Source organism: Apteryx rowi, unplaced genomic scaffold (assembly GCF_003343035.1).
Source record: "Apteryx rowi isolate R43461 unplaced genomic scaffold, aptRow1 scaffold_356, whole genome shotgun sequence".
NCBI lineage: Eukaryota > Metazoa > Chordata > Aves > Apterygiformes > Apterygidae > Apteryx > Apteryx rowi.
Window position 1 is genome coordinate 373,759 of NW_020450041.1, and position 13,661 is coordinate 387,419.

The 13,661-nt window shown below is 40.2% G+C and overlaps 1 protein-coding gene across 3 annotated transcripts in view; it reads right to left on the reverse strand.

Moving 5' to 3' along the window:
* The window catches only part of ARHGEF12 (Rho guanine nucleotide exchange factor 12), a 78,556-nt gene extending 64,901 nt beyond the window's left edge, over positions 1–13,655 (reverse strand). For all 3 annotated transcript variants that reach the window (XM_026073020.1, XM_026073022.1, XM_026073021.1), the window contains exon 1: positions 13,223–13,655. In XM_026073020.1, coding sequence (XP_025928805.1) covers positions 13,223–13,254 — 32 coding nt within the window. In that variant the 5' untranslated portion in view covers positions 13,255–13,655. The remainder of the gene's footprint in view (positions 1–13,222) is intronic.
* Between the last annotated feature and the right edge of the window lie 6 nt (positions 13,656–13,661).

A 13,661-nucleotide genomic window follows, 5' to 3' on the forward strand; every position in this document is an offset into this window, starting at 1 on the left:
AAAAATGGATATATGGAGTTTCATTTAAAAGGTCACACTGTTTCCTTCCTTGATCTTTCACTATGAACAATTTTAGAAAGCATTAAACATTTTAGAACAGCCTATATAAACAAATTTCTGCTTATCCTGTCATTGAAATAAGTTCAACTGATTCCAGTAAGCCTGCTATGNAAAAAAAAAAAAAAAAAAACCCTCCAAAATATGAAATCCATGCCAGTCCCTAAATTCAAACTTGAATCAGTGCCAAAGAAGCATACTAAACCAAAGAGGGGGAATAGTAATTATTGTATGGTTAACAATTTCAAAAGAAAGAAAAATGAAAACAGGAGTGCTCCATTTTCCAAGACAAAATCTTCTCCATCTATAGCAAGYTGCTAAACACTGTTGCTAAAATTGTGTCATAATTCAAAGAGATCAAAAACCAAGAAGACTAACATGGTTTTAGCGTTCAATACCTTGTTATGGTACACTCTAGAGCTGGAAACTTTCAACAAGAAATATTTTCAGACCTAATAAATTCTACCAACTACTCGTTTTATACCAAGAATTGCGGGGGGGGGGGGGGGGGGGAAGACTTTGACTCATTCTTTCCCAAGATCTTTGCAGGTCTTTCTCAACTCAATGTGGATTCCATCCTGCCTCAGCTTTACACTATAATACAAATCAAAAGCTAAAGGACATGAACTGCATCAGAAATTTGACCCCATAAGCAAGAGACACATTTGAAGTCCTACACTCCCACCTTCTAAAATCAGAAAAAAACAAAACGCAAGGCAGCAATACCTGTGTTCACAGCCCCAGGCTCTGAAAACGCAGAGATCCATTCCCTTAATGCACTAGCACCTACTTTCATTCTCTCATCCCTTCAGTGTGACAAGACAAATACAACCACTGATATTCAGAATTCACGGTGTTTCCAGATGTTGTATGATACGCGCCAAATAGCAGTTTATCTCCTCTACAACTAATTTTATTTCCGAGTCTGTCCTATTGACAATTTCTCCTTTGCCCTCCAGCCAGTATATAATCAACAGTCTTTTCCARGGCTCTCCATCTCCCCATCCACAGCAGATTATCATGTGTAAAGCACACCACTGAAGCCATTCAAGGGATCAGGAGATGGGTAGGAAGAGAAAGAAGGTTTTAGACCTTGCCAGACAACTTCAGCATTCTAACTACAACAGCGCATCTGCCTCTTACTTTGAAATTCCAACACATAGCTAGTTATACCAGTGTAATTATGATGTTACATTTCCTTGAAAAGGCAAGACTTCTCTTCAATGGCGCCTGGTAGCTGATTCATCTGAATTTTTTAATCTTTGCTCACAGGCTGAGAATTGTATGTTGCCCTTCAGGAGAGACTTCCTGCTTTAAACTCCAGAGAAGCAGCAGTTCTAAAAACAAGAAAACTTTAACACAATAATTGCAGTCACCTTTCAGCTAACATTGGATCATCAAATTTATGAAATTAAATAATATATTAAGATTTCCATTTTAATTCTGAGTTTGATCTCATTTCCATTTACTCAGAGAATGAAAGCAGCTTACCTACCGAAGCCCTTCTAGCTGCTCTTATCACCTAAATCTGAGAGGCATCCATGCTTGCAAGAAACCACAACTCCCTCAATGTTTTATCAATGCATGCTCCAAATGCCAATATACAGACATCTCTCTCTAGTTTCCACTAAACGCATTCACTACCCATGAGCAGTTGTCCACAGTCAAATATCCTCACAGGATTAAAAAAAATGCATATCACCATAACCAACAGCTGAGTTGAAGTAACTGAGATGATTCAAGTCACCACATACGCAAGAAACTTGTGGACATAAAAAAATCAAGCACAGGGCACCAGCAAAACATAGCAGCAGTTAGTGCATTAAGTCAGCAAAGAAAATGATATTTGCTTTAAATTTATGAACTGCCTGCAGTAAGGCAACTTCTCGACTTCAGAAGCCTGGGCAAAAAGATGAAATGGTATACATGTAATCTGACCAACTGCAGCATGGAAACCACTCAGATATCAACAGAAGGGCTTTAATCTAAAGTAAACATCTCCACATGATGGAAAAGAGAGAGATGAGGGGTAAAGTAGAGAAGGGGGAAATCTTAAAAGATGGAATTCATTTGCCACYGGGCACTTCTTCCTGCAACGTTGTCATTCAACTGAATTGAGTCGACTGCCATTGAGAAWCAGATCCTGGGGCCTCAGTGACAGCCAAAGTATTTGTCACTGACAAAGGACTGCCCCACAGATTTGTTATTCCTGTGCCAGATTCATGCAGACTGACATCTATCTCCACTGCGTACACAGCTGGAGAGGTGATATAGAGACAAAGGGAGGATGTAGTGCTCAAGGATTCGCAGAGCACAGAGCCACCTCCAAGAACACTACTAGCTTTAGCGTGACTAAGAAAATATTTTTTAAAATCCCACAGGAAACAAACTTTCCATCTTTGGGTCCCAGATATTTGAGCAGGCTTCTCATTTCCATAAAGCTCATCACTGTGTTTTAAATTTACTACCACGGCAAACTGATCCAAAGAGGATTTTGAGATGAAGATGAAGAGATTTCACACAAGGATTTAAATAAACAAAGTCCCTGAATAGGACTGTCCTTGTTTGAAGTGTCCAGAGTCCTTTTGTGCCTGTCCTCAAAACTCACTACAAATTAAAAAAAAACCAAAAATACCACTTCGTTATTTGTATGCTCTTTGTTATTTTTTCCTTTTTACCTAGCTGTTGAAATGCTCTTTCTGAGCCAATTTCACTTTTGATTTCAGATATTTACTTAAAAAAAAAAAAAAAGGGGGGGGGCAAAAACCTGAAATGACTACACACACTAAAAAACCCACTTTTTATTTTGGAAAATTTATTCTCAGTAAAAGCAGACAGAGGACCAACATATTTTGATGGAGTAAAGTTCTGCAATTTTCTAAAGTAATTTGTTGATCCAAGGACTCAAAAACACATTAATATTCCAGAAAGCACATTATAGATCTGAAGGAGCCATTTTCTCAGCGTATCACTAGCAACAGATGGAGCAACATGTTCAGCACGCTATGAGCCACCGTGATGCTCTTGTCATCGCAGTAAATAAGCAGGCTTGGCGAAGCAGCCTCCCAGCAGTCACAGAACCACGATGACAAAAAAAGGGGGGGGGGGGGTGGGGGGGAGGAAGGGGTGGGATCTTTCCATCTGGCTGAATTCCAGACAAGAGCATTCAGATTTGCAGACTGCCTGAAACTCAAACCTGTTGCGAGGTTATTTCCTCTCCCCCCTTCCATCTAAGCTTAATTACCTGCTTCTGCTTTACGAGGGACCCAGGGACACTGCTGAGAGAAACAGCCTCCTCCAATGAGGCTGTCACCTGCCAGACAGCGCTAGTGTAACTCACAGCTGCGCAGCACATTTCACACTGCCGGGAAAGGAGTGTTCTTCTGGACTAAACCAGAATCTGTGAGTCTGGATTACTGAACCAAAATAAGGCCAGATTCCCCATCTCCAAAGTGAGATTGAAAAGCGTGGGTGAACAGGTGCAGATGCTGAACAACATAGCTAACGTCTCACTGTTGAGTGCAAAACCTGGTAAGTCTACTAAAAGGAAGAGGGAGAGGAGGTCAAGGTTTGCTGTGCGATACRTAGAGCTGAAGTTGCACTGGTTAACATCCAAAGTAAACAAGACGCTAGCATTTAAAGCTATCACCGCATTCCTACAGCTCTCCATATTGGAAGGACAGAAAGGCATGCTTGCTTTTTTAAGTACTATGAGTTTTTATTCTCACAATAATTTCCATAATGTGAATGGGTTGAATATTTTACATAATATCAGAGACACGACATATTTGAGCATAAAACTTGGCCTTTCAATACCATTCAAAGGGCTGCAGTGCTCAGCAACATTATACCTACCAACTGTTAAGTATTATTAAATTCATACATGAGGGCACCTGCCACTGAAGCAACTAGACCAGATACAGAACAAAGTTCTTTTAGATCCTATATCCTCTTCTGAACTATTGAAAGATAATTTCTTCTACTGCTGAACGTTCTGCAACTCAAGGGTAGAGAAGTCTGTGAGAGAGGTATGAATTTAACCAGTGCCCTACAGACCTTGACACATCCTTACAACATGCATTGATAAAAACAAAGAAAATCCCACAACAATTGCAAACGGCTCTCTCTGCAGTATCCCCATACCACCTTAATCAGCCAAAATGATTGAACTTGTTGGTTAGCTAAGATCTGATCTTCACCCACATGAACCACTTCCGCTAGTGAAACCACACGGACTACACAGGGCAAACCACAACCTATCATTTTGTATCACTCAGACTGCAAGAACAAATTGCCAACTTGAGAGCTAGAGTTCATCATTATGAGATCTCTAAGCTGCTCAGAATTTTCATTCTTGCCACAGAAGTATTTCAGATCCCCATCTCTTCCCCCCGACCACCCATCTCCCCTCAAAATGGGGGAACAATCTCCCCTCCCCAATCACAAACATTTAGGGAGTTCACATATTATAAATTCATTCTCTCATCTCTTTCATGGTTGCCCATGACTGTTTTACAAAGTTATTAAGATGCTGTCCATATAATTCAGGTTAGATGGCTATACAGTTTGCTGCAGAGGGGAAAAAAAATCCTTCTAAAACCTAAAAAATGATCTGATAAGAACAGTTTACTTTTGGCTGAAGTCATTGCCTAATTTAGGATATTGCATACTAACAATTTTTTAAGAGAGGGTGGAAAAAGCTATCCTATCTACACAGACCAGAAACACACATTATTTTGCTACTTGAAAGCACCAACTTTGAAAACCTCTCAACAAAAGAACAGGAGTTATCATCATTGTGCACCAAATGCTGTCACATGGGAATGCTGTCATTCAGAGAGAAGCTAAGTTTTAGAAGTCATTATAATTGCTGAAAGATTTTTCTGGTCCTGAACAGTACCTGCAAGGCCTCCTCAAGGAAAAGACAGTTACTACTAAAAGACACGCATCTTTGGTCCTCTGTAGGACAACTCAGCAGCATTCTGGTCCAAGCATGGTCCATCAAGGTCTCTTGCCTTATATTAGCAAGTCCTTTTAGAGCTGATGTGTGCGTTTAGAATGTACTGGCAGACAGGAAACCTCTCTCATATCTGGTAATTGCCACCACCTCTCCCATTTCTCTCCTGCTCAGTCATTTCCTACTGACTTTATTCTATCTTGCACTGCAGCTTTTTTCTTGCCGCTCCCTCTGTCTCCCCCCCCCCCACACACACACCTTGTTCATTATAGCTTCCCTCCCTCAATTCTCCTCTTTAACCTTTTCCCAATACTTTTCTGGTGGCTCTGATCTAATTCCCTACTCATCAGAATGTTGTTTTGCAGCCAGGCACAGCAGAAGCATCCAATAGTGCCTCTGTGCTACAGGAGTACTGAGAGGAGACGCCTTGTCTGATGTGCTGCCAATAAGCTACACTAAGAGCCACTATCATAACAGGGCAAAAAGACTTTCAAGCAGCCATCAGATACTTCAGGTAGACCTGCATGTTGAAGCTTGTATGTTTATGGGAGTGGTGGACTCAAAATCCTATGCCTGTCTTGGATCAGCCTAGTGCTTTATTAAATAAAGATGGGCCTTTTCCTCCAGACTAGGAAATGCTGTTTCAGGTCAATTCAGGTCCCACCTAAGCCTTCCAAACCTCCTCCAGCACTGCAGCTCATTCAGGACTCCACAAAAGCATACCTAACTCTTCATAGGTTACTGCCTCACATCGGAAAGTCACCCAAGTACTCAGTAAAATGACTGCCTATGATATCACCAACCAGGACTCATAGTCTACAAATAAATTCAAAATCAGTTTCTCCCAAAGGCCTGAATTAGCTGCACTGCTACTCAGTTTCAAGAAAGAACCATACTTAGTTTAAAAAAAACAAAAAATAAAAAACTGATTTCCACCAATATTTCTGAAGACCTCTAATATACATTTCAAGAGCTCAGAAACAGATGAAAACCAGTTCGAGTCTTGCCCTTGTGTAAACCACATCTGTCGTGCCAACAGAGCAACCAAAAACTCCCATACCCATGCAGTCTCCCTTTGGTTTCTAGCATCAACACTGCGACTCCTTTATAACCACCACAAGAGGCCCTTTTGGTCAATTCACGCTGTACAGTACAGGCCCTCTTCTGCAACAACCTGTTCTCTCATTGTAAAAGTTTTAATTTTTATGAGCCCCTTAAATGAACTGAAACCTAAGTGCCTCTTCCAAGATAGCATGCATTATAGGCAGGCTAGCGTCCTGCAGGGGACACTGCATACCTTCAGTGGGACATCTGACAGCATCCAAGTAACTAATATGATAAAGATTCAAACAGATTAGAACCAAATTATTTCAAGTACAGGAGCTCCCCTACTATGCTTAAGGTCTTTTCCATCTCAGGTATTCAGCCCCAGGAATGACACCATTCACTTGCTTTTTCAGTGCCAGCCTGATTTAATGAAGCACGTTACCAACCGACATCACGGAGACCAGAAGTCCCAGCGTTGTCAAAACAAAGCTTAAAATAGCTTGGTAGATAACTTCTCAGAGTTTGCCAACTAATGTAAACAGACGTGGCTCAACGGTGCAACTATTCAAGAAAGGGTTCCTGCCCAAGTTGGTCTTGTAAGTCAAATAGACAAAACACAGAAAACAGTCGAGAAAAGGATGCAGAGTAATAACAAAGCATAAGTGATATTTAGCATACATTTTGTGAATGCCAGAACGCTGTTTGTTTTGTTTTTACTATTTATAAATATGCTTACATTTAAACATAAAATAAAGACACTGTTTTTTCCTGTCATTTAAAAATGTGTTTATTTTTAAATGTTTTCATATTTTATTTTAAAATATGAGTAAATTCTGTTTCTTCTTGCCTTTTCTAAACATGTTTTTCCTATTTTGTACTTCTTGGTATCCTGCCTTGTATTTTACTCCTTGTACGTTTTAATCATACGCTGTAGGTTTTATATTCCTTTTCATTTTACTAATAACTTTGCCACACCTTTCCTCATCCCCATTTTGAGCCCCCTCTTCTTATGTTGAGACATTGTACACATCCAGGCTCCTGACCCTTAGTTTAGTCAAGCTAAGACTTGAACTAACATTTATATTCTTTAAACCTAGTAATTATCCAGAACAGGGCCACAAAATACAATGTAACATAGTATCACTTACCAGAAAGCATGCATTCAAGTCTATTTTCTCTTAGTGCTATTGACATTTCTTACACAAAAAAAGAGGTAGTTCTCTCAAAGTAGATGAAATATCAGGACTAGGGTGAAAGAAGGGAGAATGCTCAGGCACAGGAATAACTGTGGAGTCTTAGAAATGCTCAGAAGAGCCTCTACAAGAAGCATTTTCATTAGCAACTCGGATACGTTACCTTCTGATGGATTATCAAATGATATTTAAGACCTAAATCATTACTTTTATGATACAATATATAGTAGTTCACAGCATAAACAGAAGACTGCCTAGATTTCCAGGAGGAAGATTGTAGTCAGTGCTGCCACTCTCAAGGACCAAACTCTTCTCCTGCATGTGTTATGCTCATCAGTACAGAAGTCAGCTGAACAAAGAGCAGTCTAAGATCATGAATGATCACCTACAAAGCTCAATGACTTCAGTAACTTCTACTCCAAGAGTAAGATGTACATCTTTTACAAGGCCATCTCTAAACAGGACAGCAGCAGACATTAACAAAACTAGTTATCCTAAAGCACTCCAATGTGTAAACAGTTCTCCCCAAAATGAGGGGTGAAAGAAAGAATAATTTATGCATGATAGTTGTTAGTTGTGTCAAGGCACTACCAGTGTTCAGACACTATGGTGACAAGTCAGAGATTCTCTACAGAACAGACTATTTTAGGCTGGAAAAGTCAGGGTTCCCTCCATCTTGCAGCAGGGTTTGAATGTTTCACATTTACCCAAGCCTCCATAGATATCACTTGGACCGGAACGGTATCTGAGGAGCTCAGATTATCACCAGACCATTTCCCTAGGCTTTGTATGCAAACCCTCATACTTTCTAAGTTTTTCATAATTATCTCTGGTGAGTTCTTGACTGCTAAATGTATCACACCCTAATTCCTGTGGATCTGGGCAAGATTTTAAAAAGCCTGAAAGTGAAAAAGTCTACAACCCTGTACCATTCCTGAACTAGCCATTCTTCCATTAGAAACACTAATAAATGCCATAATAGGAGTTGTGTGCACAGACAGGATTATATAATTGGGCTACCAGATGAAATATCATTCCTGCCTCCACCCAAATAATCATGACGCCCACAGCTCTATTCAAAACTAGAAAATCAAGCTCACGTCAACTTCTGTCTCTAGTGAAAACCTTAATAAACCATGCAACATGAACTGGTGGCATTTACTTCTTTCCTAGCCAAGAGTAAACATCACAGATGGTACTCTCTTCTGACAGCTTCAAAAAAGGTAAATTACAGAATGAGTTTACACACATACTATGTCAACTTCTAATTTGCAGACCCGGTGATGGCACAACAACAGAAAGCAAAAGAAAACTTGCCGTGATGCCTGTATTGCAATTACTCATTTTACCACTAGAAAAAGACTTTCCAGTGCAGCCTATGTTCAATAAATACTGTATCTTACAAATTCCATGAATTAAATACATGCGCTATTCGCAAGGTAATCACATCTAACTATTCAGCAAGACTAAGCAATGATTTCCTATGATGCTTTTACTCTTACCCTGCTGAAAAATATAACAGCTTTTTCCCCACCATCTAGGTAAAGGAGAAGTCTCAATTACCATGGGGACTTATAAACAGCCAAAGACAGTGAAAGTGRATCTAAGCAGATTAGAAACAATTAGGTTCTATTTTAGTACCAAGTGAAGAGCAAATCAGCAATTAAAAGCCTCTCAAGGGTAATTATGTGTAAATTCTACCTCTCCTATTTTCCAATCATAGCAACAGAAACTACAGCACTCTTATAAATACAACACATTTGACAGCAACTGCATAGGAAGAGTAATCAGTGCCTCAATGAGATACTCCAAAAGAAGCAAGAGCATCCATACTTCTGTAGTGCTTTAATAATCAGAAAGAAACACAAAACAGATTCCATAACTGTGCAATTGCTTAACTCTACAGTGTGTTTGAAATGCTTGCAGGAAGAAAAATATAGTTAACTACAAGAAAAAAAAATTAACTCCATTCAAATATTTCTTTAGTGTCATAACAGGATACAGCAGTGTTCCGATGATCTTTTAGTGGCCAACCGGAGCCTGCAAACGGCTGAATTTCAACGCAGCCCCAGCATGTCTCTGCAAAGAATAAAACCCTTATCTTGCTCAGCCATGTGTCGCCTGCCACAAACTGCAGAACAGAGCAACGCCCAAAGCCAGACAKCCCGCCTGAGTGTGTCTGGGACAGAAGATCTCTGAAGTGAGTGAATGTGGACACACTCATATGTGATCCTACAGAAATAACAGGAAAACATCTCCTCTAACATACTTGCCCTACCCAGCCATCCACTGCACAGAATAAGGTCCTAGAGTTAGTCTTAGATGACCCCTGTAGTTCAATCCCCCCTCCAAAATCTCAACACCTGACACACAGCCCAAAACAGCATCCAGCAACAAAAATCCAACCTACCAATAATAATTAGACAGGAATTTGAAGAAGAAAAAAATAGAAATTCTCAGGCAAAACCAGTACGGTAGATCTCACTTAAATCTGGAGTTGGACGTAGAGAAGCAGGCACTTTGTCATTCATCTGTCCAATTTTAGATGCCTACTTTAAGATGAGTACTTGTCCCCTAGATATGCCTATTTTCTTCCACTATGAAGGCAATCTAGGCAAACAGCTCTGATACAGATGCCTATCCCAAAGACTTATTAAGTTATGCAAGACAAACGCCACCTTAGGAGGCCTAAATAAATACAGGATGGCTGAAAGAGGATTAAATTAAGAGGGTGTAAATATTTACAAATATAAAGTGGCAGAGCAATAAGGCTGAAAATGAATTGTTTGATACAGTCCAGTGGGCAACAGGATTATGAAAAGAAGAAGCTGACACAGTAAAAGAACATCCTGAAAGAAAGAGGGGGGAGTAAATGTCACTGCTTACGGTTCTGAATCGCTCATGCCATCAGAAGTCACACGGGACATCATGGCTATCCTGAACTACTTTTTGTTTGTGCATGTACTCCGAAATCTCGAGTACTATTTTACAAAAGTAAAACTCTTTGCATGTTTCTCCAAAAGCTGGATAGCCTGCCAGGCATGGCACACATCAGATGCTTTCACCTTCTTTTCTGAATAACTTTGCTGAGGAGTCACTGTACTCTCAAAAGTCTCAACACCTTTTAGTCTTTTTGTTTAATACCTGGTATTCCCCCATTCCCCAAGGCACTCACTTTCTAAGGTTCTTAAAACACTGAACAGAAAAGATGCTAGAAACTATGTTGCCTTGTCAATCAGTTGGATGAGATAACAGAATCCAACCTGAGGATGGAGCATAACCAAAGAGAATAGGGCTACAGTTTGATACACAGAGACAAATATCCAAAAAACCATCAGATGTGAATTGGCGTGACTGTATCTCAGCACAGTCTCAGCTAATAAAATCCACTGAACTTTCTGGGGGGGAAAAAAAAAAAGCTATGAGAAAAAAAAAGAAGAGGGCTTAAGGAAAAATAATTTATCACATTGCCTATAAAGCAGCATTAAAAGTGGCAATTCATGCATCCCTCCTAATTTACAAATACTTAAATATCATAAACGACCCAATCAACAAGAATGTAAAACACACCAAACATGTAAAAGATGGAACAAATGCAACCTGGACAAGAGGAATGTCAAACAGCTATCAAAACACATGGTATGATAGCCATTTTAAGCTAAAGGGATATAAAAGAAAGTATTTGCTGTCTGTAACAGGGACTTAAGCAGCTATGCATGTGTAAAATTCAAGTATGTAAAGCTAATATGGAGAAAAATGGAGGCCCATGCTGCCCTATTTATAATATCATTTGACACAGGCCCAAGGTGTTTTTTGGTTTTGTTTGTAAGGCAGTTCCCAACTCAGTCACACCAGTGAAGGTCACTGATAAATAAAGAGAGAATTAAACATGTAATATGATTTGTAGTGTGTAGATCTAATGACACTACAAGCAGAGTTGTATTGCACCTGCTTTCTATTCCAAGTTTAGGAGCTGGATCTAAAGAGACAATATAGAGGTTTCTTGGGCATGCTGGGAAAGCAAGCTTTCACAAATATACTGCTAAGACAACAGTGACAAAAAAGACACCTCTATCCAGATCCTGCATAATGCCGTAGATAAAATGAACGGGTGGCCTTCTTCCAGACTCCCGTAAGCAGATGTCCCTGTCATGAGAACACGCACACCATCACATTTGGCATTGCTGAAAGTCTCAGCCAAGGAATGAATGGGCCACGAAGGCTGAATTACCTTCTTGCCATTAGAGCTGGGGGTCTCAGGTCAGAGGTGAAGCACAGAGACAAGACCTGACTTCCCTCCATCTCCCCAACCATCATACAACCCTGACATTAGAAAGCTCTTACTGCTAAAACTGGGTGGACAGCCGCTTTCCCTGACATTTAAAGTCTTTTGAATCAAAACCTTAAYGAAATACCAAAAAAGAAACATGTACTTGATATGACTGAAAGCACCAGGAAATGGAGACATGTTTTGTCTCCGCTACATTTTCAATTTGACTGTTCCAACTCAATAATGGAAAGTATTTTGTTTTTATTAACAAATTCCCCGTCCTCATGCTTTTCTTTCTCATGCATCTACCCAACTACTTCTTGGTGYGAAAACCCTGTTGTTCCTTTTGATGTCTTGCAAGCTGCCTTAAGACCCACAGACTTAAGTATATGACAAAATTCTCACAAGGCCACTGAAACATCACCTTCTTTTACTATCACTGTCTTATATGGTACAGAAGAAAAACGTCCTGAAACTCAAGAACATCTGCTAGTGTTCACACACATGCAAGCAAAAGAGAAACAAGTTGGCATTTTCTTCTGTCACATATTCTGCTAGTACAAAAAATACTGCACAATTCATTTCAAAGCCCTAGTACTCTAAGAACAGTGCAATCAACGCAGAATAGACATGATACTTGCACTAGAGCCATTTTACGCTGCTCAAGTTCTGTACTATTAAGACCTACAGAGTTATGAAAAAGCCTCTGTGTTAATGAGAATTAACCTTGGTCTCTTTTCTGCCCACTCATGGAACCTAAAAGGCTCTCAGACACCCAAAAGCACCATCCTTCTGTCTCAATCCTGGTGTATCTTCTGTATCAAAATTGCCTGTATTGGACATTTAAGGCCTAAGCAGGCCTTTGTCTCACACACATTCACACCATTACCACCAAACATGCACATTAAAGGAAAAGTTCCTTTTGCTTAAAAGCATCAAAAAGGTATCTTTTCAGCTAACCAGAAAGATTAAAATTAGACATGCACTTCATACCTCTGTCTCAAAAGCATGTTTCCTACTTGACTGATTTTTCTCACAACAGGGAAAAGAAAAAAAACATTTTTTTTCACCTGCCCCTGAAGCATCCCAGTACAAGTGAGAGAATCCCTGACAGCCAATGAAATGCACATGGCAGCACCTGCAGAGAAGCCCAGAGGCCTGAGCAGGTATCCAAAGCAAGTAGTAGGTTACTGTTAATGTACTGTAGACACCAGTAAACATTCCTGCTCATCAAGTATCCTTCCTGCCCTCACCTGAGGTGACCTCTCTTTGAAAGGCTACAACTCATTGACCTAAAGAAAAGCAAGTGTATCCTCCACTAAGATTTTGAGTTCAAGACTCAAACTGCGTCCTCAACTCTGTCACTTTGCCAGCTTTAATTTCACATAGAAATAGTTCCTTGTGGTTTTCCTACCAGCATGAATCTGCCCTAGAAGCTGAATTATAGAGTCTCCGGTTCTTACAGTCAGGCTGGAAGGCTTGAAAGCAGTTTGACTTGAAATACTTCAGTTTCAAAGTTAACTTAGTTGCCTTGACAGTCATCCACCCCCAGTATGTATCGATCCCCAGAAACTCAATTTAATCCCACTTTCCTGATCTTCTCTGACCAGAGATCTTTGACACTGTCATTGAAGCCAGAACCCAAAGCACATGAGCTRTGAGCAGCGCACAGGCTTCATAAAATTATTTCATACTGACCTGTCCGTGATTGTGGACTGTGTGCCACTCATTGGAGCCTTTGGCAAGAAGTCGTATTATCCAATCTGCATTTTACTATTACTGCAGGATTATTAACGAGGCTTTGCACCCCACATGCACTGAGGTTCAGGATCCAGCCTTGCTCCAGTAGAGGCATGCACAGAGAACAAATTCAGTTCAAGAGTAAGGGAGGGAAGAAAAAAAAAAAAAGAAGAAGAAAAAAACTCCAAAACTCTTCTTGCAGTCACCCAGAATATCCAGACCACGGAGGGAGGAGGGAGGGAGGGATGTTTAAGAAATCTCCAACAAAAAACACGGTGCTCCCCTGGACCCCCTCTTCCCCCAAAGAAGAGGGGGAAAATGACGTGTACCGGGGAGTAAAGTCTTCAAAAGCAATAAATCCTCAGACGGTCCGGAGTTGCAAAGAGGGTGCGCGGGG